General features: G+C 41.3%; 1 protein-coding gene across 1 annotated transcript in view; it reads left to right on the top strand.

Annotated features, from left to right (window-relative positions):
- Positions 1-20,296, top strand: part of LOC126334865 (vacuolar protein sorting-associated protein 11 homolog) — a 167,169-nt gene that overhangs the window by 89,880 nt on the left and 56,993 nt on the right. The window contains exons 10-13 of the mRNA XM_049997549.1: positions 12,535-12,681; positions 14,268-14,456; positions 14,547-14,669; positions 15,115-15,231. Coding sequence (XP_049853506.1) covers positions 12,535-12,681; positions 14,268-14,456; positions 14,547-14,669; positions 15,115-15,231 — 576 coding nt within the window. The remainder of the gene's footprint in view (positions 1-12,534; positions 12,682-14,267; positions 14,457-14,546; positions 14,670-15,114; positions 15,232-20,296) is intronic.

A 20,296-nucleotide genomic window follows, 5' to 3' on the forward strand; every position in this document is an offset into this window, starting at 1 on the left:
TGGCACAGTCCTGATGATCCTTTATCCATTAAAAATATTAATAATACATGGCACTCTGCGTAATGTCGATTTTGCAGAGTTTGCAGAATAAGTTCCGTCACAACTTTTACTCATATCAAAACTGTTGCAGGAAATTGATGTCTACACTTAAGTATATTTTAACAGTATAGTGCAGAAAGCAAAAAAAAAATTCTGCAATGGGAAGCAGACTTGAATGAGAGCACAATAATACCTCTAACAATTTAGTAACTGGTCTATAGCTGATACCAGACCAATATTCAACACACTCAATAACAGCAGATGCCATGGAAATTGTAAGCGATTATAACAGTTATAGCAACCTCTACTGTTTGGACAATGTTATTAGTGGACCCGCACAAAGCAGTTGTACAGTTGAAATGAGACTGAGCATCTATAAACAACAGGTAACAATCTCCATGCAGCAATGCAAATTTATTGAATACTGTCTGAATGCTAAGTAGACTTAAACAAATATTTGAACCAATAAATTTCAAGTGCTACTAATTCCTTGTTACCTCAACAAGCATTAAACAGAAAGTATTCCATTAGTCAGCATATACAGTAAACAAAAAGAATCACTATACAGACAATTATGGTAGCCCACTCAGTAGTGAGGAGAAGTGATGTGAAGAAAATATCAGAAGACTGAATCCTATAACAATAGGAAAACATCTTTATGGTTACCTGCAGTGTACGAGTGACATGCATAAACAGGATAAAAATAGAACTCTCCAAGGTGGCCAGTTCACAAATGGAATCTCCAAGAATCAATCCTTGTGAAAGTAAAATTATACACATTAAAATAGCAATGTATTAAAAACACGATCTGGATCAACTTTTTGATAAATGAATTACAAAGTGTAGATAAATTTCACATTACCTGCAATTGCGCCAGTGGTAGAAATACAAATGTGTCAGCAATTTCGTAACTCTACTAATTGTAGGTCGGTATTTGTGAACAGGAAATCCCTCAAATTTGATCTGATATTTGCAAAATAGACACCTTGCAGCTATCTCATAATTGTGTCTTACAACCCTACCCCCCCCCCCCCCTCTCCATCCAGAATGCAGCATTTTTAAAGAGACAGGTGTAAAAGAAAAGGAGTAGCATTTTTTGTTGGGATACTGATTTCAGTATTAAAAAGATACGTTGATCAGCTTCCATGATGCATGTCCAATTAATGTCTTGACTCCTTTCCATATTTGCATTACATTTTCCACCAAGTTGAGTTTCAATTTTGAAACTCAATAGTGGTATTATTGTGTTCTCATCCAAGTCTGCTTTCCATTATAGAAATGTTTCTTTATATTCTACACTACAAAAAATATACTGTTAAAGTATACTGAAGTGTAGACATCAGTTTCTTCCAGCAGTCTTGAAACAAGTAAAGTTGTGTGGGAACTCATTCTGCAAACTCATCAACATTAAACAGTGTGAACTATTAATGTGACCAGTCCATGTGGAGAGTCCTCATGCACCCAAACAGCGATGGCCTCTTGACTATACGAGGAATGCACAGTCCGAGCAGTTACATACTCACTCATTCTGAAGAGTAGGTGCATGTCTGTTTCGGGAACTGGACTCCGGGCAATGGCCATCAAACTAGATGGGCATTGCTCTGGCCGGGTGGCTACCCTTTGGAGAACCCTCATTCCGAGAGTAGTTGGCATCATGGCAGACATCTCATGCAGTGAAGGGACCAAAGCTATCAGCCAGTGCCTGTGAGGCTCTGGCAGTCTCTTCGAACTTGAGCTTCAATGTAGATAATTATGGCTCCAAAAACTTGCTGTTACTGGTCACACTATGAGTCAAAATCTAAATCAAGTGGACTTGAGAAACTTACTCCCTTCAGCTGCTGATTTGCACCCAAACTGACTTAGCATCCTTTGTAGCTATTTAGCTGTTGTTCATCTGTAGATAGTATCAAAATTGTTTTTTAATGTAACGTATCACTTTGGTAAAGTGAAGTGTTGCAGAAGCATTTACTGAGCCAGCAAATGATCATCTCCTCTGTAAAAAGGTTATATAAGTATGGTTCATGGTGGAGGTACAACATACCACTACCAGTCCTTTCATTTCAAGTTCCACTTGCAAATAGAGTAAGGGGAAAACGACTGTCTATAAACCTTTTTACGAGCCCTAATTTCTCTTATCTTATCTTCATGGTCCTTAGGCAAAATGTACATCGGTGGGAGTAGAACAGTCTTAAGTTGGCTTCAAATGCCAATTCTCTAAATTTCCACAATAGTGCCTTGTGAAAAGAGCTTTGTCTTCCCTTTAGGGATTCCCTTTTGAGTTCATCAAGCATCTCTCTAAACTTGTGTGGTTTCAAAGCTACTGGTAACAAATCTAGCAGCACACCTCTGAATTGCTTCAATGCTTTCCTTTAATCCAACCTGGTAGAGATCCCAAACAGTAGGTCAGTACTCAAGAATGGTTCACACTAGCATGCTACATGCCATGTCCTTCATAGGCAACCTACACTTTCCCAGAATTCTCCCAGAAAAACGAAGTCAAGTATTCACCTTCTCAACCTGATGTGCTCATTCTATTTCATATTGCTTTACGACATTACGCCTAGATATTTCATTGATGCGACTGTATCAAGCGGCACACTACTAATGCTGTATTCGAACATTACAGGATTGTTTTTCCTACTTATCTGCATTAACTTACACTTTTCTATATTTAGAGCTAGCTGCCACTTATTTCACCGCTTAGAAATTCTGTCTAAGTCGTCTTGTACCCTCCTACAGTCACTCAATGACAAAACCTTCCAAACATCACAGCATCATTAGCAAATGACCAGCAATTGGTGCCCAATGTGTCGAGCAGATCGTTTATGTGTGTAGAGAATGAGAATGACCCCATAACTCTTCTTTGGGGCACTCCTGATGATATACGTGTCTCTGATGAACACTCGCCATTGAGAGCACTGTATTGAGGTCTGTTACTTAAATGTATTGCAACACTTATGCTTTCAAAATATATAAAAAAGACTCAAACATTTTTAGTAATAAGTTGCAGTTTCCTCAAGTAATCAAAAGAGGTTATTGCAATACCTAGGAGTTTTGTAGCAGGAAATGTAACATGCTTTTCATATACTTAACTCAGAAAGATTGATGCTGATTCTGGTTGTTGTTTGTGATAATTCTTAATTCTTTTTCACATTGAAAGTCCTGGATTTTTCTTTAGCTAATTATATATAATGTGGAAAAGATTTCATACTTTTTGAATATATCTTGACATCCAAGTTAAGCAATTTCCTTGTTTATTAACAGCTTTCACTTCCAACATCCCACATATAGACCACAACTGCTGCCTTACAACAAATCAACAACAACTGAGTAACAACTGCATTGCTCTGGCCTAACACTGACTTGTATATTGATTCTATGACAGCAAATGATACTTATAGTATTGTTACGATTGGTGTTTCATGTAATTTACATTGAAAAATGATTAACATAAGCAATTTCACATGTGACACAAAGGTCAAGACGAAATTTGTGTGTGTTTTTAAGCAATTGTTTTGTCAACAAAAAAGTTTTACTGTCATACGTTTTGTGAAATAAATCCCTGTAACAGTAAATATACATCATCATCATCAATTAAGACTGATTGTGCCTTTCAGTGTTCCGTGTGGAGCATAGCCCCCCCTTATAAAATTCATCCATGATCCCCTATTCAGTGCTAACGTTGGTGCCTCTTCTGATGTGAAACCTATTACTTCAAAATCATTCTTAACCGAATCCAGGTACCTTCTCGTTGGTCTGCCCCGACTCCTCCTACCCTCTACTGCTGAACCCATGAGTCTCTTGGGTAACCTTGCTTCTCCCATGCGTGTAACATGACCCCACCATCTAAGCCTGTTCACCCTGACTACTACATCTATAGAGTTCATTCCCAGTTTTTCTTTGATTTCCTCATTGTGGACACTCTCCTGCCATCGTTCCCATCTACTAGTACCTGTAATCATCCTAGCTACTTTCATATCTGCAACCTCAACCTTGTTGATAAGGTAACCTGAATCCACCCAGCTTTTGCTCCCATACAACAAAGTTGGTCGAAAGATTGAACGGTGCACAGATAACTTAGTCTTGGTACTGACTTCCTTCTTGCAGAAGAGAGTAGATCGTAGCTGAGCGCTCACTGCAGTAGCTTTGCTACATCTTGCTTCCAGTTCTTTCACTATGTTGCCATCCTGTGAAAATATGCCTCCTAAGTACTTGAAACGGTACACCTGTTCTAACTTTGTTCCCCGTATTTGGCACTCAATCCGTTTATATTTCTTTCCCACTGACATTACTTTCGTTTTGGAGATGCTAATCTTCATACCATAGTCCTTACATTTCTGATCTAGCTCTGAGATATTACTCTGCAAACTTTCAATCAAATCTGCCATCACAACTAAGTCATCCGCATATGCAAGACTGCTTATTTTGTGTTCACATATCTTAATCTCACGCAGCCAGTCTATTGTTTTCAACATATGATCCATAAATAATGTGAACAACAGTGGAGACAGGTTGCAGCCTTGTCTTACCCCTGAAACTACTCTGAACCATGAGCTCAATTTATCGTCAACTCTAATTGCTGCCTGACTATCCATGTAAAGACCTTTAATTGCTTGCAAAAGTTTGCCTCCTATTCCATAATCTCGTAGAACAGACAATAACTTCCTCCTAGGAACCTGGTCATATGCCTTTTCTAGATCTATAATGCATAGATACAATTCCCTGTTCCACTCATAACACTTCTCCATTATTTGCCGTAAGCTAAAGATCTGGTCCTGGCAACCTCTAAGAGGCCTAAACCCACACTGATTTTCATCCAATTTGTCCTCAACTAATACTCGCACTTTCCTTTCAACAATACCTGAGAAGATTTTACCCACAACACTGATTAAAGAGATACCTCTGTAGTTGTTACAATCTTTTCTGTTTGCATGTTTAAAGATTGGTGTGATTACTGCTTTTGTCCAGTCTGATGGAACCTGTCCTGATTCCCAGGCCATTTCAATTATCCTGTGTAGCTATTTAAGAGCTGACATTCCACTGTATTTGATGAGTTCCGACTTAATTTCATCCACCCCAGCTGCTTTATTGCACTGCAATATATTGATCATTTTTTCCACTTCCTCAAATGTGATCCTATTTCCATCATCATTCCTATCCCATTCTACCTCGAAATCTGAAACATTACTGATTGTATTTTCACCTACATTGAGCAACTCTTCAAAATATTCCCTCCATCTGCCCAAGGCATCCACAGGATTCACCAGCAGTTTTCCTGACTTGTCCAAAATACTTGTCACTTCCTTCTTACCTCCCTTTCGAAGACTGCTAATTACACTCCAGAATGGTTTTCGAGCAGCTTGACCCAATGTCTCCAACCTGTTTCCAAAGTCTTCCCAAGATTTCTTCTTGAATGCTGCAATTATCTTTTTGGCTTTGTTTCTTTCTTCAACATAACTTTCTCTGTCTACCTGAGTTCTAGTATGTAGCCATTTTGGATACGCCTTCTTTTTCCTTTTACAGGCTGCCTTAACTGTGTCATTCCACCAAGCTGTTTGCTTCATCCTACTTTTACACACTACTGTTCCAAGACATTCTTTAGCCACGTCTAGTACTGTGTCCCTGTACCTTGTCCATTCCTTTTCCAATGACTGTAATTGACTACATTCAACTAACTGGTACCTCTCTGAGATCGCTGCTATGTACTTGTGCCTGATTTACTTATCCTGAAGTTTCTCCACTCTTATCCTCCTACATATGGACCTGACCTCCTGCACTTTCGGCCTCACAATCCCAATTTCACTGCAGATTAAATAATGATCAGTGTTGTCAAAGAATCCCCTGAATAGACGTGTGTCCCTCACAGCCTTCCTGAATTCCTGATCTGTTATTATATAGTCAATGACAGATCTGGTTCCCCTGCCTTCCCAAGTATACCGGTGAATGTTCTTATGTTTAAAAAAGGAGTTTCTGATTACTAAGCCCATACTGGCACAGAAATCCAAGAGTTGTTTCCCATTCCTGTTGGCCTCCATATCCTCTCCAAATTTACCCATAACCTTTTCATACCCTTCCATTCGATTTCTAATCCTGGCGTTAAAATCACCCATGAGCAGAACACTGTCCTTGTCCTTTACTCTAACAACATCACTGAGTGCCTCATAAAAACTATCCATCTTGTCCTGATCTGTCCCTTCACAATGCGAATATACTGACACAATCCTAATTTTCTTGCTAGACACTGTCAAATCTATCCACATCAGTCATTCGTTTACATACCTTATTGCAACTACGCTGGGTTCCATTTCTTTCCTGATGTAAAGTCCTACACGCTATTGTGCTATTCCTGCTTTGTCTCCTGACAGGTGGATCTTGTATTCTCCCACTTCCTCTTCTTTCTCACCCCTTACCCGAATGTCACTAACAGCTAAAACGTCCAGCCCCATCTTACTTGCAGCCTCTGCCAGCTCTACCTTATTCCCAGAGTAGCCCCCATTGATATTAATTGCTCCCCATCTCATTACCATTTGTTTGCCAAGTCGTATCTTAGGAGTCCCTGGTTTGTCAGTTAGAGGTGGGACTCTGTCACCTCCAAAGGTCCTAGGCATTTTGCTCTGATTGTTGCCAGCATCATATTTAAAGTACCAAAGAAGCAGATTGCTAGCCTTACTTGCCTCGAGTCCCATTGGGTTTTACCCCTAATGGCTGAGGGACTAACCGGTGGATTTGGTAGTCTGTGCCATATGAGCACAAATGTGACCACGACTCAGAATATGTCCGAGATGCCCAGCCTTATTCCAAAGTAACTGGTATCCCAACTGTCGGGACCACTTACTTGGCCACGCATACGTTGCTCGTGGTTCATGAACTAGGACATGACTACAGGAACCCACACCATGAACCACATAAATATCCAAGTATGGAAAATTTCACAAAAATGGTTTGGCAGCAATTTACTGCCACCTTTCTGGACATCGGTCTTGTGATCCCTTACTTCCTAAATTGTATCTTAGTCACTATACAACGACCTTTGTGACATCACTTTACATTTATCCTTTCATTTCTTTGTCACCACCCAATGAACCATTTGATACATTGGGCTCTCCAAAAGGGCCAACTAACAATTTTATACCTCTGCCATCATCCTTCATCCCCATTCGATCAGACTGTATCATCAGTTATGGACCCCCATCCAACAGCAGCTAGTACCATGGTGGACCAAAGATGTTACAACAGCTATTCAGGACCATCAAATGGATCCGCAATATCTCAAGCAACATCTTTCATATACTACCTTCATATTTTTTAAGCAGCTCTGGGTGAAAGCTCACTGCCTGGTTAAACACAGGAAGGAAGGGAGGAAGGAAGGAAGGAATCCTGGAAGGGCTTCATCTCCTCATGGAGGTATGCCTCTTCGTCCAAGGTGTGGTCTAAGCTCTGTAGTCTACTGGGCCACCAAAGATCAACAGCTTTTCCGGTTCTCCTCCTTCACAGCAATATTTCTACTGATGCATTAGTTCATGTTGTTCATCATGACACATTTTGCTATGGTGTCAGTGTCCTCTTCTTAGCTGACTACCATTCAAACTTCCCTCTATAATCCTGAGTTATGTGATAAATATTCACTGTCTAGGAATTGCTCCATGCTCTCGACATGTCACATGATATCGCTCCAGGCTCTGATTCATTTCATACTCAGATGATCATAATCTGAATGCGACTGATGGACGCCGTGTACCCAGTGTCTTCTACTGTATTAGGCTACAAGGTGTGTCCCTTCACAGTGGAGATATAGTGGCATCATCCGGATCCTTAGACCAGACAAAAACCCTGTGTCCATTGACAGTGACCAACGGAGGAGTAGTCTCTCTAATATGCTCTGCAAATTGGAAGGATCGTAGCCCGACAAATATGCTGGGCTCTTGAATCATGGGGCCTTTTGTTACCCTATCCTAGTAATACCCAGGAGGGGCAGTCCGCAGTTGTCCATCTTTTAGCCTGGAAACAACAATGCAACAGATTTTTTCTAAATGGCAAATTCCATTGCAGTCTTTTTTACCTACATAAGACATGTGTCACTGCTTGATGCCATCATGTTTTACTTATGCTCCACGACTAGGACCATAAGGCTCCCTACCGATTTACTCCTGTGCTGTATGTCAGTGACATTTTTGTTTGGTGTAGCCTTAAATTTTTAGCCTTGGCTGAATGCCCATTCCAAGAAGTCATCCAAAGGACATTTGCTTTGACAATTTCCCATGGCTTCCAGATCCTCCCACAAAAACATGAGTCGTATATTTCTGTCATTGTAGCCTGTCCACTAGGATATTCAGAGCTTTGACGTTGTTGCATAGTACGGATTTTTGAGACTTGTATTTGATAAAAACATCTCTGCCCATATTCATCAACTTTAGACTAACTGTGTGGTGAAGCTTAATGCTTCCTGCTTCCTTGCCCACACTTCTCGGGATGTTGATCGTGCTACTCTACTCCATATTTATCATGTGCTGTTGTCATCCCAGCTGGGTCATGGTTTGCAGATTAATGTCTCAGCAGTACCTTTGGCTTTTAAATTATTTAGTACATCATCATGGAGTAAGATTAGCCACTGTTGTCTTCTGGACTATTCCCATAGAGTGTCTCCTCGCCAAAGTTGGGGTCTTACCTCTTCAGTTCTAATGGAACCAACTCTTGCTCTCTTACAGAATCACCATACAACACTTTCCTAATCAACCAGTTTCCGACTTATCAAATTCTTTCTCCATACAGGGGGTGCTTATCCCCCAGACGCTCACCCAGGGAAGGATTTTCCTACACGAGTGCATCTCGAGACGCTCTCCAGACTATCCACCAACGTTCCTTGTTATGTTGCTCTCCATGTATTCCCAAACACTCTCCAAGTATTTCCATGCATGTGCACCATGAATTAGGGCCAATCTATATCAAGGACATAAAGTTTAAGTTGCTCCCATGATCTTTCAGCATCTGTATCAGAGTGCTAAGATCACTTGCACTAATGCCCACCCCCGGTAGCTGAGTGGTCAGCGTGACAGAATGTCAAGGCCCGGGTTCAATTACTGGCCGGGTCAGAGATTTTCTCCACTCAGGGACTGGGTGTTGTGTTGTCCTAATCATCATCACCATCATCATTTCGTCCACAACCACGCACAAGCCTCCGAAGTGGCGTCAAATCGAAAGATTTTTACCTGGCGATCGGTCTACCCCACAGGAGGCCCTAGTCACACAACATTTTATTTACTTGCACTGACAACTCTAAAGCCATGAGTAGAACATGTCGTGTTTTTACAACTCCCTTTAGTCAGAAACAGCATTTGTGTCAAAACATATACTCTTTTTGTATGGAGATAAGTCATTACCAGACAAAGGCATAGTTTTACTGCACACGGCTCCCTCAAACATACATTAATTTTGCAGTGACTTATGAGTAGTCTCCAGGCTATTAATTACTGTTACTCTTTTCACCCTATAATATCTGCTATCTATGATCTTTCCTCTTACCTCAGTCATACTACCAGCTCGGTAGTCTTTATGTGGGGCCCAAGTCAAGTGGGTATCTCAGGAAATGAATTGGCTGCCCATGTGGAGAGAGAAGCAACTACTCATTCACTTTTATGATCCCACGCATGGATTTAAGAGTGCAGATAAGATCCCTACTCAGTTGGAGATGGAACAACATTTGCTAGGCTACTCCCTACTCTCATAAACCCTACTCTATCAAGGAGCCTACACAGCACAGCCCTTCTCCTCCTGTTCTCCCCAGAAGGAATCCACTATCCTGCATCATCCCAATATCAGTCAAACTAAGTTAACCCATAACTTTACCCTATGCAACGATCTACCCCACATTGTGGTTGCAGAACCTTACAGACAGTAGCTCAATCCATGTCGAATGCTCCCTCCTCCTGGCTCTCAGTTTGAAGCATGGTCTTGCAAATTCTTTGCCACTAATATTGGCAGACAATGTACAAACAGTTGAACTGGTTCTTTATTTCCTCTGAGAAAGAGATTTCTATTCTGAGAACTGATGTTTTAAACTGCATTCAAGATGGGGTGGCTTGGTTAGGGTTGGGGAATCTCCTTCCACGTGCTATGCCCAATGCGTCCTCAACCCTGTTTCCTGAGCCAGCTGCCCTCGTCATTTCTCTTTCACTCTGTTTTTAATTATTTCTAGATGCAGTTAGCCTTTTTTTCTGCTGCAGCATATTTCACATTTTTAGGATTGCCCTTTTATATAGCACTTTGATGAGGGACAAACTTCAAGGCTTTCTCATCCTTGATACTAGCTGATGTCAAAAGAACAGTTGAGCAAGTGATCATGCTCCCTCCAAAAGAGTGGCTTCTATTCCCATCTGTAACACTTTGAATATAATAGATTGGGGGTTGGAGATTTGTGGGAGGGTGTCTCCCATCATATACTGAGCCCAGGGAAACACTCGACTGCATCCACTCACTGACAACTCTGATTATTTTGCACTTCCTTTTTATGAGTGTTGGTTTTACTGATGTTCATGAGGTTTCTAGCCTTTCCATTTTTACTGTTATGCTGTTGTGAAGGAATTATTCATTCAGTTACTGTGTTATCCCTGCATCGGACCAACAGCAGTTGGATATGGGTGAGATGTGTCTAGACCAGGGCCGGCCAAACGCTGCACAGTGTGCAGACGTGCGGAAGTGCTGCACATATGCGCATGTGTCAGCTGCGAGCGACAGCAACATCTGTTATTCGACATGTGTCCTAAATGAACGGCGGCGGCTCCTCTTCCTTGTTTATGTGGCACAAGCAAGAGCGCAACATACCCAGTCTCGTTTACCCCTGGTGACCATAACCTTAACAGAGAAATGGCAGGTACTGTGAAAAAGCAAAGGACGGTAGATCTATGTTCTCAGTCGTTTCGATAAAGTATCAGTGATGAAAATCTCCCGCAACTGCTTGCGTTTGTCAATGAGCCGTGCTTTTGTGCCCGATATTAACTATATCATTTCTCATGACCAGCGATAAATGTGTTTGGATTTATTCCTTTCATAATTAAAAATTATTGTTTAGTAACTGTGCATTATTGCCTCATTCTGCTCCATGTTACATTATTATCAGGAAAATTGGTCATCAAACAGATTGTTGTACACTTACATATAGTTTTTTTTGTGAAGGGCTACGCTCAGCTGAAGTTGATAAAACGTAACATTCGTCTAATTGTTGATTATTATGCAGATTTCAGACGGAACTGATGAAAGATATAGCAATAATGGTACAGGTGATCATCGAGAGGTCTGTGGTTGTCATTCTGTTCAGAGGTCAGTGATACAGAAATTATGTGGCTGTAACTGAGGGCACGGAGAGTTAGTTATAGGAAACCTTGCATTGGTTTAATGTTATTTAAAATCATGATTAAGGTTCGTTGGAAGTCACTAGATCAAAAACATTACGCGTATTTATGTGCTGTCAGTCAAGCTGCCTTAATAAAAACCCATGGTTGTTAACTGTATTACTTGTCTTACTGGGTTAAACTGTTAACATAAAAGTAGACGTCTCAATGAGTAGACTGTGACAGTATTTTAAATGTTTAATACGCAAAATACCTTCCCAAGGCTGGCTTGCAAGCTGTGGGAAGAGCACTAGAATGCGCCGGTACAGAGTATTTCAGCAAGTGGATAAAGCGACATCTGTGCGTAGAAAAATGCACTACATAAACGCTGACGGCTGCGGTGTGCATGCTGTGACCCGGAAGTTGCACATGTGCAGGAGCACCGCACACGTGGTCTAGCCACAGATGAGTGCAGAGGGAGGGGTGTGGGGTGGGGGATATTGTCAGCTCTCTGGCCTGTAGATTGGCCCTGCCTATATGCTTTTATCTCGCATTCAGTTGTTTCTTATTTTTGGCACCACTATTGCTTTCAATATCTCAATTTTACCACTCCTACAAACTATCACAATTAATTCAATTTTATGGCTCATTCCACTAACTCTAGATGGACTCCCTATTCAACAAGAGGCTGATGACCTTGTTGTTGAGTCCCTCAATCCCCTCAACCCATTTTTGCCGCGGTATGACAATTCATTCAGATTTATGGCTCATCTCACAAACTCCAAATGGACTACCCCTTAATTGAGAGACTGATGATCTTGTTGTTTAGTCCCTTAACCCCTCAGCCAACAATACTGACTAAATTTTTGGAAGAAATTCTAAACCAGTTGTATGAAGATGAAGAGGACCACCAAAACAGTGAACCTCCTGCCTCTTGACATCACTATAGTTTCTACAAAATCTGAAAGATTCTTGCTGTAGTTTCATGACAAATTTATGCATTGTGAATGTCTTAATTATTTTAAAATGTATTTTTAATGAGCAGTTATTGCTAAATGTATTTTGCCATAACCAAATCGCATGACAGAGAGATCAAATAAATATTTTTTAAAATTATTTTCATTGGTCCTAGTCAGTGTATGAACGCTTATGCTTTCTGTTTTGATTTCAGTTTCTGGATTCTCAGCATATTGATAAATTAACAACGTATCTGCAAGCTCTGCATAAACAAGGTCTTGCAACTGAGGATCATACAACATTATTACTCAACTGTTACACAAAGTTGAATAATACAGAAAAACTTAAGGAATTTATCATGGTAAGTTCAATGACGAAGTTCTTCTACCAAGTGCACATCCTAATGTAGAAGTTCAGCTATCACAAAATGAAGAGCCTTAAGTGCTCTGTTGTTACGTATTTCAGTGACATTACACTAGCTACAAGCCTTTTGTTTCAGCTTGAATATTGAATATTGTTCCTTTTCAAAGAGGGTGGCAGAGAGAGGGGGATGTGATTAAGTTGAATGGTCATGTGTAGAGTTTACCATTAAATACAAGGAGCTGTACCTCTAACAATATTAAAAATAAGGAATGTAACACTGTAAAGGATATATACACTTACATTAGTAAGATAACAGCCACTTTGAGAAGCTAATAATATTTTCAACAGTGAAAATTAGTTTTATCAAATGATTTTTAGTGCAGGTTTCCAGCTATACTTGTCTGTTACACCAATGAAACTAAATTAATGTTCATATGTTAATGCCTACTGTGTTGTTACTGCTTGAGGTCAGTAATATTATAAGACTTAAAACAATCAGGCCTTTTGCGTGTGTTTATTGGTTCTAGTGCAATATTTGTGATGGTTGTGCCATTGCAAAACAATATACAGTTTTGCACTGGAGTTGTCAGTAAAGGTAGATAACTCCACAGTTAGTTTTTACCTTGTTGGTATACTTTGATGGGGAATGTACAATAATTAATAGAATGAAGATAAGGTGGCACGTCTTGCATTCTGATGTTGAGTTATTAATTATATCTGTCCATAGTATAATGCCTGACAAAATGCAGCTGTAGTGAAAAGTTGTAGCGAACCCTTTACAAGGTGGTGCTTCTTTCGTAGCATGCAGTCCTTTAGTAGCATAACATAAGTAGTAGTAGGAGGAGATTAGTGTTTAACGTCCTGTCAACAATGAGGTCATTAGAGACGGAGCACAAGCTCGGATTAGGAAAGGATTGGGAAGGAAATCGGCCATGCCCTTTCAAAGGAACCATCCCGTCATTTGCCTGAAACGATTTAGGGAAATAATGGAAAACCTAAATCAGGATGGTCAGAGGTGGAGGTGGGTTTGAACCATCGTCCTCCCAAATGCGAGTCCAGTGTGCTGACCACCGCACCACCCTGCTCGGTAAATATAAGCATTTCATTTATATATTCTTCTCAAATTCGTTGGATAACAATATCCTGATAAAGATGGAGAGCATATTTAAGCTTGTCGTTAGCCCAAGTTCACTAAAATGAAGCTGTTTTAGGAAATACACAAGGTTTCTCATGTGAAGGTAGCATTTTCCAGTGGATGGGCAATGTAATCCATCACATGTATTGCCAGTTCATTGATCATAATAGTACACCATGTGTGTGGTTGCAAATTTCTCCAGACCCTCTCTTCCCCCTCTTTCTTTCACCTGCAGAGCCATATTAGTCCTCTGTACTTAAAAAGAAAATTAAATGATGAAAGAAAACATTTTGTAAAGTGATTTATAACCGACCCATTTATATATAAGATGACACTGCAGTTTAGCATGTAGAAGCGCACGAAAAACTCTTTGAATAGTGATGTTTGTTTTATGGTAAAGTGTGAGACACTACACAATTAATGTCGCAAGTAAATTATAATATTTTCAGACCAAAGACCGTGAAGTTGATTTTGATGTTGAAATCGCTATTAAAGTATGCCGCCAAGTATCTAGAGAGGATGCTCTTATGCTTGCAAAAAAACATGGTATGCATAGTTGGTATTTAAAGATTCAGATAGAAGATCTTCTGAAGTATAAAGAAGCACTGGAATACATAGGCAGCTTGGAATTTGAAGAGGTAGGGTAATTAGTGTGATTTAGTTTAATTTTATATTGTTACATCTAAGCAAAAATTAACCACATGTATTCTAATTTTTCTTTTATTCAGGCTGAATCAAATATGAAGAAATATGGAAATATTTTGATCCAACATGCTCCAGATGAAGCAACGCAGTTTCTGAAAAGATTGTGTACAGATTATAGACCAAGTAACAAACCTCTTGTTGATCAGGTAAATGGTCTGACACTATAATTGCTAAGTTCTGATGCATGGTTAATCAATTACAATGTCTCAAGAAGATTGTGTGTTCTATTTTACAAGTATTCCACACAATTTTATAAATAATGTTAAGTAAAATTTTCTGCAGTGAATACGAAAAATGCTTGACACAAAAGCACCAACAATGTAGAAAAAGACAGGTTGCTACTTACCTTGAAGTAGACATGCCAAGTTGCAGACAGGCACATTTAAAGGTGTCTTTTAATTGTGCCTGTCTGCAACTTGACGTGTCTTCTGGATGGTAAGTAGTACTCTGTCTTTACCTACATTGATGATATTCATACCTGGAATTCCCATTGTTTGATACAAAAGTGTTTATCAAATGCTTTATTATCAGATGACAATAATAATGCTTGGGTTTGCTAGTTGTTAGTTATTGTAATTGATATTGTTTTAGAGTATGTTGGATGGTTCTTCTTCTTTGCACGTGGAACGAGCAAACCCAGAAGATTTCATTCATCTGTTCCTAAATAATTCTGAGAGGCTTGTGGAATTTCTTGAACATTTAGTGAAGGTGAGTACTTCTGCACGTACTTACGTGTGTGTGCTTTTTATAATGTAAATTTATGTGATAGTTGTCAGTCACAAGTGTTGCTTTACCACCTAAATGTGAATTGCAAAAATAGAATATACTGCATATAAATTACATTAAGATATAGATAAAGTCAGTTTGCAGTACAGGTTTGTCTTTCTCACAAGGTGTCATGTGCATTGCAGCAGATCAAACATCAACCTTCCAAAACCAAAAGTTACTTTTCCAGATTCTGGCAATGGCTATAGCAGAAAAAGTATGAAAAGTTGTGCCTAACATCTTGACATAAAATCCCCAGTTATTTCATATTTATTATTTTGACAGAAACTTAAAATCCCAAATCTATTCAGACAACTTCAGACCAGAACTCGGAAAAAATAAAACCTCATTCATATCTCTTTTGATGCTGATAGTTAAGTTTTGGGCTGCTAGAGAACATCTAGTCCTATATTTTTAGCCTGGCTGTCATGCTTTTTTGCTGAGATGATTGCCACCAGACCTCTTGGCCACAAACAATCCAGAGCTGATAGAGAGCATCATGACTGATACAGGGATTAGTGATCACAAGGTCATTGTAGCTAGGCTCAATACCATTTCTTCCAAACCCATCAGAAACAAACGCAAAATAATTTTATTTAAAAAAGCGGATAAAGTGCCACTAGAAGCCTTCCTAAAAGACAATTTCCATTCCTTCCGAACTGACTATGCGAATGTAGACGAGATGTGGCTCAAATTCAAAGATATAGTAGCAGCAGCAATTGAGAGATTCATACCTCATAAATTGGTAAGAGATGGAACGGATCCCCCGTGGTACACAAAAAAGGTCCGAACGCTGTTGCAGAGGCAACGGAAAAAGCATGCGAAGTTCAGAAGAACACGAAATCCCGAAGATGGGCTAAAATTTACAGACGTGCGAAATTTGGCAAGTACTTCGATGCGAGATGCCTTTAATAGGTTCCACAACGAAACATTGTCTCGAAATTTGGTAGAAAATCCGAAGAAATTCTGGTCGTATGTAAAATACACAAGCGGCAAGACGCAGTCAATACCTTCGCTGCGCAGTGCCGATGGTACTGTTATCGACGACTGTGCCGCTAAAGCGGAGTTATTGAACGCGGTTTTCCGAAATTCCTTCACCAGGGAAGACGAATGGAATATTCCAGAATTTGAAACACGAACATCTGCTAGCATGAGTTTCTTAGAAGTAGATACCTTAGGGGTTGCGAAGCAACTCAAATCGCTTAATACGGGCAAGTCTTCAGGTCCAGATTGTATACCGATTAGGTTCCTTTCAGATTACGCTGATACTATAGCTCCCTACTTAGCACTCATATACAACCGCTCGCTCACCGATAGATCTGTACCTACAGATTGGAAAATTGCGCAGGTCGCACCAGTGTTCAAGAAGGGTAGTAGGAGTAATCCATTTAACTACAGACCTATATCATTGACGTCGGTTTGCAGTAGGGTTTTGGAGCATATACTGTATTCAAACATTATGAACCACCTCGAAGGGAACGATCTATTGACACGTAATCAGCATGGCTTCAGAAAACATCGCTCTTGTGCAACGCAGCTAGCTCTTTATTCGCACGAAGTAATGGCCGCTATCGACAGGGGATCTCAAGTTGATTCCGTATTTCTAGATTTCCGGAAAGCTTTTGACACCGTTCCTCACAAGCGACTTCTAATCAAGCTGCGGAGCTATGGGGTATCGTCTCAGTTGTGCGACTGGATTCGTGATTTCCTGTCAGGAAGGTCGCAGTTCGTAGTAATAGACGGCAAATCATTGAGTAAAACTGAAGTGATATCAGGTGTTCCCCAGGGAAGCGTCCTGGGACCTCTACTGTTCCTGATCTATATAAATGACCTGAGTGACAATCTGAGCAGTTCTCTTAGACTGTTCGCAGATGATGCTGTAATTTACCGTCTAGTAAGGTCATCCGAAGACCAGTATCAGCTGCAAAGCGATTTAGAAAAGATTGCTGTATGGTGTGTCAGGTGGCAGTTGACGCTAAATAACGAAAAGTGTGAGATGATCCACATGAGTTCCAAAAGAAATCCGTTGGAATTCGATTACTCGATAAATAGTACAATTCTCAAGGCTGTCAATTCAACTAAGTACCTGGGTGTTAAAATTACGAACAACTTCAGTTGGAAGGACCACATAGATAATATTGTCGGGAAGGCGAGCCAAAGGTTGCGTTTCATTGGCAGGACACTTAGCAGATGCAACAAGTCCACTAAAGAGACAGCTTACACTACACTCGTTCGTCCTCTGTTAGAATATTGCTGCGCGGTGTGGGATCCTTACCAGGTGGGATTGACGGAGGACATCGAAAGGGTGCAAAAAAGGGCAGCTCGTTTTGTATTATCGCGTTATAGGGGAGAGAGTGTGGCAGATATGGTAAGCGAGTTGGGATGGAAGTCATTACAGCATAGACGTTTTTCGTCGCGGCGAGACCTTCTTATGAAATTTCAGTCACCAACTTTCTCTTCCGAATGCGAAAATATTTTGTTGAGCCCAACCTACATAGGTAGGAATGATCATCAAAATAAAATAAGAGAAATCAGAGCTCGAACAGAAAGGTTTAGGTGTTTGTTTTTCCCGCTCGCTGTTCGGGAGTGGAATAGTAGAGAGATAGTATGATTGTGGTTCGATGAACCCTCTGCCAAGCACTTAAATGTGAATTGCAGAGTAGTCATGTAGATGTAGATGTAGATATTGCGTTTACTGCATGCAGCTTTGGATTCTTGACAACAGACACCTGCTTTCAGACTTCGTCCTGTATTGCTGTTTTGGCTGTGCTACCAAAAATTGATGGCTATAGTGATTCTGAGTTTGACATTGAATTTAACTGCTCAGAAAATGGAGAAGAATATGATGCTATTTCATTGGAGACTGAAAGTGACAACAGTTCACCAAATGACTAACAAGTGCTCGTGAACAGTACGAGATAAATATATCTGCTGTTCTCCAGCCAGTCCCTCCAAGATTTCTGACACAGGAAACCACTGTGAAGTACATGGTTCAAATTCGTACCTACAAAGAAATTTAAAAATGACTCAATTTTAGGATACTTTAATCAACATCCAATGCATGGGTATGCTCGGGATTAGTGATCCTCAAGCTTAAAAATGTATCGGTGACTGTGCATAATATTTTGCTATTTTATGTAATTTAGTTGCACTTGCTATAGTTTATATTCTTCAGCTCGAGGCAGAACAGACATATTTTTTTTTGACCTTTTGTAAATCTGTCATCATATTTGAGTGAATTTTGTGACGCTACAGTATTCATTTTAAATCAAGTTCATAACTGTGTTGAATACAGTATTCAGTCAGCTGAGCCATATATTTCCTCAATTTTATTCAAAATGTTCGTTAATTATTTACTTAAGAAGCAATTACCAAGTTGTCATTATGGTCACGCATCAGCTGTAGAACATTTCAGAACAAATTAGAATTTTGAGCCGGAGTAGGACACAGAACTGGATTTCCCGCTTGTTACAAGTGATCGCCTTAACTACCTCGGCTATCCAAGCATGCCTGTAGGAGCAGCCCAATTCTCTATTTGTCCTGGTGAGAGAAAACAGTGCCTCACTTTCTGTCAGAATCACAGTACTGCAGTTTGAGCACAAGGGAGTGAAGACTTTCTCCCCTACACTGCCCTTCTCCCCAATACACTGCCCTTCTCCCCAATACACTGCCCTTCTCCCCAATACACTGCTCTTCTCCCCTTTGCACACCTTGTCATCCCTTCACAGCTGTTCTCCACTTGACCACTCTTCTCCCCTCCACCGCCCGTGCCCTCACTCGACCGCCCGTGCCCTCGCTCGACCGCCCGTGCCCTCGCTCGACCGCCCGGGGACCCCGCCCCATGGACCACCTGTGCGGCCCTTGGACTGCACGTACCCCCTCCCCCCCAGACTGCTCGTACCCATCCACCCCACCCCCCGGACAGATCGTGCACTCCCTCTGGAAGGTGCATACCCTCCCACCCCCAGACTGCACATGTCCCCCCCCCCCCTCCCTGGGCAGATTGTGTCCCCACCACCTCCCTGGGCAGATTGTGTCCCCACCACCTCCCTGGGCAGATTGTGTCCCCACCACCTCCCTGGGCACATTGTGTCCCCACCACCTCCCTGGGCAGATTGTGTCCCCACCACCTCCCTGGGCAGATTGTGTCCCCACCACCTCCCTGGGCACATTGTGTCCCCACCACCTCCCTGGGCACATTGTGTCCCCACCACCTCCCTGGGCAGATTGTGTCCCCACCACCTCCCTGGGCAGATTGTGTCCCCACCACCTCCCTGGGCAGATTGTGTCCCCACCACCTCCCTGGGCAGATCGTGTCCCCACCACCTCCCTGGGCAGATTGTGTCCCCACCACCTCCCTGGACAGATCGTGTCCCCACCACCCCCCTGGACAGATTGTGCTGCCCCCCCCCCCCCCCCATGAAAGATGGGGCGTCCCTGGACAGATTGTGCTCTCCCGGACCACACTTGCCCCCGCGAATATACACATGCCTCTCCTCTTCTCCGCCAAGTACACCTCTTCTCCCCTATGCATCTATCTTCTGCGCTACGCATCCCTCTTCTCTTGTACACACACCTCTCCTCCCCTCATACTTCTCTTCTTCCCTACACACTCCCCTCTTGTTCCCTACATCTCCTCCTTACCCTCTCCTCTTTGCCCTACATGCTTCTCTTCCCCCTAGACATTGTTTTTCCTCTACATGCTCAACTCCCCATGTCCCCATGTACACTGCTCTGTCTCCCTCCACACTCCTCTTCCTGTTCTACACTCATCTTCCTCTTTCCACACACCTCTTACTCTTTCCGCACACCTCTTACTCTTTCCGCACACCTCTTACTCTTTCCGCACACCTCTTACTCTTTCCGCACACCTCTTACTCTTTCCGCACACCTCTTACTCTTTCCGCACACCTCTTACTCTTTCCGCACACCTCTTACTCTTTCCACACTCATCTTACTATTTCCACACTCATCTTACTATTTCCACACTCATCTTACTATTTCCACA

This window comes from Schistocerca gregaria, chromosome 2, assembly GCF_023897955.1.
Source record: "Schistocerca gregaria isolate iqSchGreg1 chromosome 2, iqSchGreg1.2, whole genome shotgun sequence".
In the NCBI taxonomy this organism is placed as follows: Eukaryota; Metazoa; Arthropoda; class Insecta; order Orthoptera; family Acrididae; genus Schistocerca; species Schistocerca gregaria.